A 7,010-nucleotide genomic window follows, 5' to 3' on the forward strand; every position below is an offset into this window, starting at 1 on the left:
CCCCTCCGGGAGGTGCCGCCCCAGCCGGTACAGCTGCTTCAGGTGAGCCACGATGTTGTCCTTGATGTCGGGCGTAGAGATCTGGAGCCGCACGCTGCCACTGTCAAAGGAGCGTGTGAAGTCACCGGAAAACATTTCGTAGATCATCCGGGCCACAACTGGAATGACCTGTTTAAGAAGTTGTCAGTTGTTTTACAGTATATTATACATTTTATATATATAATATCTATATACAATATAGATATTATATATACAGTTGTCACACAGTATATTCCTGTTATTTTGCAGGAATCCCCTGCCCCAGATGCAGCAGATGGTTTCCACAATAACCTAAAGCACACTCACAGACTGATGCTATTCAGCGCACGTAGCATTTGTATTTGCTGTGACAAAACCCACTGGCCCTGTTGGGGTTTCCCGGTGTCAGTAACCACAACAGGGAAGAACAGGTCTCTGCTATCCGTGGGCATTGATCCAGAGCCAACGCACCAGCCCCAGCAAGGCTGGCACATGTCACTTCAGAGCCCCAGTTCTTACCTGAACCACAATCAGCTTCCTCTCCCTGGGTTTTCCATCAGGCCATTCTTCTCCAAAACAGAAGTAGATCTCATATGGTGGCTGTTTCTCAATTTGTCCTTTCTGATGGGCAATCAGCTCTAGGAAGAAAAGCAGAATGCCACAGGGTTGTCCTCTTTCGGTTAGAAACAGTCACCACATCCCACCTCATTATATCATCCCAGGTCTTACCTACACACTGTCCTTTGCCAGAGCCACCTCTTACACATACACAATTACAGCTTATTTCTTGAAGCTTTAAAGAGCCTTCTTTAACAGCAAGGCCCACCAATGTTTTTCAGAGCATTAAATGAGTGCACATTCACTTTCTTCTGATGCGCACCTGCTCCATGGTCCACTGAAGTCAGGGAAGTGGTGGCCCCTACCCAGGCTCCATACAAGAGCAAACTAATTGGTGCATCCAGGCTGAGCACCAGTGCAGACCACCCTTTCCAATAGTGCCACCAAGTGCCCAGACCAGTATCCAAAGCTATTTTCTAGAAGCAGAAGCTACCTACCGCTTAGGAACGTTTCCAGACAGAAGAGTTTGACTTTCTTTTGCCTCTCAATCAAATTTGGTGTGGTGGAGGAAGGTGCACAGGGACCAGACCAGTACACCTTGCACTGGCAGAGCCGGACAGCGTAGATGGCATGGCCACTGACCTCCAGGATCAGTCCCCTGTCCATAACATCCAGCAGCCGACTTGTGAAGATCTTCTGCCTTTCATTGGTGATTTGCTCTGTTCCTGGAAACTTTACTTGCTCCAAACTAATAGGCCCAAAGAGCTCTTCCTGGTCTGGCATAGGACCCAGCTCTCCGTAGAAAAGTCTACATCCCTGCGGGTTGCTTACAGTCGTCGTCGGTCCAGTCTCCTTTCCTCGATATTCAAACTTGATTTCTAGGTCTGTCACTGAAAGAGAAACTGTCAGTATGGCTTTTCCTGGACCTTTGCATGTACTGCATCAGCAGTAGAGACACACCACGCAATCCACGTTACAGTCACAGGGATGTTTAAAGTATACACAGTTCTCCATCCTAACAAGCAAACAGCCACAGGAAAAAAAGTCAAAACACTTTATTTTTTTAAAGTACAAATCCATATACATACTTGGTAGAGAGCTGATCCAGAGCTCAGGGCTGCTGAAGAAGTCATGCTGCAGCGCAGTTGGGGGCATTTCCATATCTAGAGGTTCATTCTTTGGCCACACAGCTTCAGGGCTGCAGTTTTCTGCACTGGCTGGAGCCATTGGAGAATCTACAAAAAGGAAACAATTCTTCAATAAACCAAGATTTTATTTCAAGCATGCACCAATTTACAAGCAAATATCTTCACTAATACATTAGTCTATGCCACCAACCATTGATATTAAGAAATGGAAAGGTCTCTTGAATAGGGACGTGCTGAGATTGATTCAATTCTTCCTCTTCCTCCTCATCAAGATCATTATCCTTTTCATCCCATGGAGCTGAGCCAGTGGAACCTGCAAACAAGCACATCCTTGTGGGTAGTCGATCAGCGTGAAACACTGGAGTGCATTTCTTCAAAAAATAATGTAATCTTCATATTGGCTTTGCACAATATTGGAAATCTATTTGTGTATTTTCTGAATATAATTTAAAAAAGGAAAAATCTGATCTGTACAACATACTATTTTCAGTTTAATATATAATTCTAGAAAGCTAAGGAAACAGATAAACTATCGCCAATGTTGGACTGATTAGCAGAAAACAGCAAGCTGTGTATAGCTTTATTAATTTTAGTACAGGTACACTATGGTTCAAAGTCCTCTTAGTTTAAGTACAACTGGGCTTACACATGGCAGCTGCTCTCTGCTGCACGCAAAGGCAGCTTGAGAGTTAATGCCCCGGAGGGAAAGGAACTCGCATTGGACGAACGCCTGCTCAGTAACCAGCCCTGTGCCAGCGAGGCCCTCACCTGGATTAATGATTGATCCCTGGGACTGCGGGATATCGCACACTTCATAAATTTTAATAGGATTCATGGGCACCTCCTTGGTGCCATCATACATCAAATTAAATTCCCGGCTTTTGTTAAGAGCACATCGGAGCTGGGCTTTCCACTTTGCAGGGTCTGGCTCATCGACTCCTTCTTGGTACTTTCCTGTTTCCACAGCCCATGCCTGGGGACAAAGTACACTGTGCTCAGTCCAGCCCTCTCAACAGAGCAGCTTTTATCAGAAATCAAACTTCCAAACAAATTCACTGTAAAATCCTTCTCTTGCAGAAGTCTTAACTACAGCTCTTCTGATAACAACGGAAATTCCCGCTTTAATAGCTTTTCCCATTAAAAGAAAGGGGAGAAAAAAAGATGTAAATCCAAATTTCCAAAAGCCATTAGCAATTCTGAGCATGCATCTTCATACAAGTTAAGAAAGTATAAATTGTACAGGATTGTGCACTGAGTTTTTCTAGGTGTCTCAGGTTCAATACCAAAAGTCATTTTTGACAGTGAGCCATACCCCGTGTAGGAGGAATGGACTCGGTTAAAATGGAGTGGAAGGGCAGCCACAGACATGCAGCTGGACCTCTCCCTCTCTCCCCCAAAATCAGACTATCAGTCCAAGATCCCTCCAAGGCAGAGGAGGTCAGAAATTCCTCAAAGAGTGTAGGAGTTATAAAGAATCCCTTGGGATAAGAACATTAAGGACAGCAGTGATGACTATTGGAAGTTTGTGGTGGACCTTTTAAGATTTATGTACCAGTATTTAATGGTTTGCTGCTAAGAACGAGCCAGCTACCACATCCTAAACAGAGCAGATGAAGCAAGTAGCAGCAATCTTCCAGAGCCCACGCAATCAGACATTGTCTGGCCTTTGGTGGTCAGAAAGGGTTAAAGAACTCCACACTGTTTCAGGCAGTGCCAAGCTTGGCATCCAGGTGCACAAAGTGGCTTTTCTGAGGTCAAAGAAATAGGACAAAATGTGCCTGGAAACAGCTACCGAGATGCCTATCCAGCTCCGGGCCAACAATTCAACCCTTTGTCTCTGTTTAAGAGCCGTGGTACATCTGAGCTCTCCCCTCCCTCACCTTGAAGATGGTGTTCTCCTCCTCGTGCTGCGGGCTGTGCCGAGTTGCGTGCTTCCAGGGGATCTGAAACCGCTTTGCTTCTCGGTTTAGCCAGATAAGGCCGGGATACATACCGCTATCTACCTGGGCTACCAGCCACGGCTTCAAGCGAACTCTTCGTGGATGTAACGCCATTGTCTACAAAAGACAGGGATAATAGTAGACCAACTGCTAAAGGTTAGTTGAGACTCATATGTTTTAAAAAAAAAATTAATTTCATGAAAAAGGACCCTATGCCGTGTTAGTGCTATTGTTTGTTATGTTACTGCACATCGAAACCACTAATTCAGATTCAGCTAGATGACTCTTCTGCCAGGAGGAGTTACAAACACGTCGCTAAGCGGGGACCATAATTGTTACAAGAACAACAACTCACTATTAAATATTCCAGTAAGCAGAGATGGCGCGTTATTTGTGTTAACTGAGCGCACGGAGGGCGAGCCCCAATCAAACCGAGCTGTAAATGCTGCGCAGGAGATAAAGCCACAAACAAGCCACAGCAAGAACAGGCAGCAGAATTTCAAAAGCCTCCACGTACGCCTTAGCGGAGGGGCCTATCTGATCCAGTTCTTCTCCAGTCGTGTCAGACTTGCATCCAGGAGCAGAAAAACTAACGTGCTGAATCAGAGGCTTTTGTCCCAGCTGAGGTAAAGGTGGGAGCAGCAGGCTGAGGTGGAGGGGACCGTTTTATCAGAGACAGATGTTCCTCTGAAAGGCATTTCATTACTTTTTCATGAATGCTCTGAATGCAGTATAATCATTTGCAAACATCACTGACCTATAATGACCGGGATGTTTATCCAGAAGGACATGAACCACAAGTCTGCACTTATGCTAAAAATCAAGTGATGTTGACTTGATGTTTAGTTTTTTTTAAAAAGCAATGCTGCAGTTAACTGACCAAATCTGTTGTTGTCTAAGTAGCCCTGTGTTGCTACTACATCTGCAACCAACCAACAACATTTTTCTTGTGCAGAACAGATACAAAGCCAAACAAACAAAACTAATGACTGTTCCTCTGCAGGAAGAGACAGCATTTGGTATCTCCAGATTTTGGGAGGGGAGTTTTATGCTACACATGTGCTTAGAAGGCGTATCTCCCATATTCATTTGTAAATCTTGAAACAGACATGAGAAATGACAAATATTCCCATTAATAAAGCAGTTACAGGATAAGTAAAAGCTTTGCCATAAGCTCTGAATACTGCTGCAGGAGTTGCAAAATATGTCTAGTAGCAGAGATAGAGGAGATTAAAAAATCCTATCTAAGAACTAGTCTAGGAACAGGTTTTATTTGTTCAAATACCTGCAGATTCCATTCTAATAAAGCAGTTACAGGATAAGTAAAACCTTTGCCATAAGCTCTGAATACTGCTGCAGGAGTTGCAAAATATGTCTAGTAGCAGAGATAGAGGAGATTAAAAAATCCTATCTAAGAACTAGTCTAGGAACAGGTTTTATTTGTTCAAATACCTGCAGATTCCATTCAGATGCAAGCGCTCACACAAAATTAATCTGAACACAACTTCTTTTATCTGTTAAGCAAAGAAAATGTTCAGATTCAATTACAAATAATCTTTAAATAATAGTTTGAAAATGGGCTTCGTCAAGAACCTGTGGACGTTAGCAGACTGCTTCCCAGGAGCTGCAAAGGATCAGAAAGCAATCGTCAAAATTATTTTTGTGCTTCTGAAACTCTGCTGTGTTAGTTATCCATGTTGAAAATCCTATCAGAATTAAACTTTCAGTAGCGTGTTTTCAAAGACACAAAGTCCAGGTTAATCCTGGACTTAGAATTGAGACCAAAACCAGGTATCGATTTCCCTTGCAAAGGAAAAAAAAGTGACTTCTCACTGTGACAAAGAAATCCTAACTAAAGCTTGTTTCCACAATCTCCTTTACACTTAAGTTTACAAGCAGTTCCCTCTGCTTCTAATAACACGCACTGTGGACACACGCATTTGCAAGACCAAGAGTAAATTCAAACCCACACACCAGGGAGAAAAATTCATGCCTCTCTCAAACAAAATACATTCGGTCACATGGCGGGTGCGCTGGCACTGCCGTATTAGGTTTGAATTGTCCCTTGGATCACAGACAGCGTCTGTCAATACGCGACATTACAATGCTTTATGACCTTTTATCACCAATGACTTGTTGACACAATAACCGAGAGCAAATCAACTTGAATCCCATTGCTCAGCTCAGTCGGTGAGTCAGCCTCTTACAACCTTCAACTTCGATCCAGTGGAGTCCACTAATGCCAGAGGCTGCTCCCGCTCCGAGAGCTGCAAGGGTGAGCTGGGGGAACGTCTCCACACCATTAATTGGATTTGCTAAGGGAGGCTTGGCCCTCACTCAAGACTCTTTGGTGTACATACCCAGGAACCCTCCAGTTTGCTTTATTCTGATTCAAACTGGCTGGTGCAGAGGGATAATTAGCACATCCCTGTGCTGCTAATGCCTCCCTGGTTAGTGATGTAATTATTCCCTGTACCCCAATTATTATTAAGTCGCACATTTTTTCTTGGACAGGAGACATTCGCCCCAACAAGAACAACTCAAGCAAACTCGAGAACGAGCAGGCATGCTGCTGCCCCTTCCCTGATGGCCGCAGACAAGTGACCAAGATCAGGGACAGCCCCGGTTAACTGTGGTGACTCCTGGGGCTCCGGCGCGGTGCCAGCCAGCGTAACAACACACAGTGCACCAGGAAAACGCGACCTGAAGCCCGTCTCGGCCTTGCTGCACAGATGCTTTCACTCCCCGCCTGCACGCCCAAGCGCATTCAGTGCTCCTGCTCCACCCTGTTCACGAAGCCTCTAAAGGAAGGGGTCTTCTCTGGGTTCATTTCTGCGATACCACAGACCTCATTCCTTGCTCATTACCTTTGTGTGATTACATTATCCTGTATTCAGTAGATTTGTATTAAGTTTTTGACAGGCAAGCAGCTCAACTCTTAACATTAGCATTCCCACAGAGAAACAGGCTGAATTTCCATCCAAGTGTCCAACACTTAATCACCTCCCTACACCGGGAACCTATAGCTCCCACGTTTCAGAGATCTATACATCACTTTTCTCACAGCCACTCGTGCTCCCCTGCCCTGCGCAGGGCAAGCAACACACCTTGAGCACAATTGACTCTTACAATGCACGGTCCCTGCGCCCCAATCTGGTAACCTCAGCCCTCTGCCATGCCCGGGCAGCCCATGACATTGGAAGGGGCATGAGCTGCTACAGGTAATTTGGGTTCTCGGGGTGGTAACAGCTGTGGTCTGAAAACAGCTGTCGGTGAACGGGGTGGGGGGGCAAATACTACCCTTGCCCTAAGTCTAGGCCTCGGTTTACACCAACTTGAAAGACGT

General features: G+C 45.0%; 1 protein-coding gene across 1 annotated transcript; it reads right to left on the minus strand.

The window, feature by feature from the left end:
• Positions 1 to 3: 3 nt before the first annotated feature.
• Positions 4 to 3,778, minus strand: IRF6 (interferon regulatory factor 6; the record flags this gene model as incomplete). Its single annotated transcript, XM_009578989.1, has 7 exons — positions 3,605 to 3,778; positions 2,493 to 2,697; positions 1,915 to 2,037; positions 1,665 to 1,811; positions 1,074 to 1,466; positions 538 to 656; positions 4 to 168 (listed from the first exon to the last, which is right to left on the minus strand). Coding segments are annotated over exons 1-7 (1,326 nt in total), but the record flags the coding sequence as incomplete, so codon positions are not given.
• Positions 3,779 to 7,010: the final 3,232 nt, after the last annotated feature.

Source organism: Fulmarus glacialis, unplaced genomic scaffold, assembly GCF_000690835.1.
Source record: "Fulmarus glacialis isolate BGI_N327 unplaced genomic scaffold, ASM69083v1 scaffold36075, whole genome shotgun sequence".
Classification (NCBI taxonomy): domain Eukaryota; kingdom Metazoa; phylum Chordata; class Aves; order Procellariiformes; family Procellariidae; genus Fulmarus; species Fulmarus glacialis.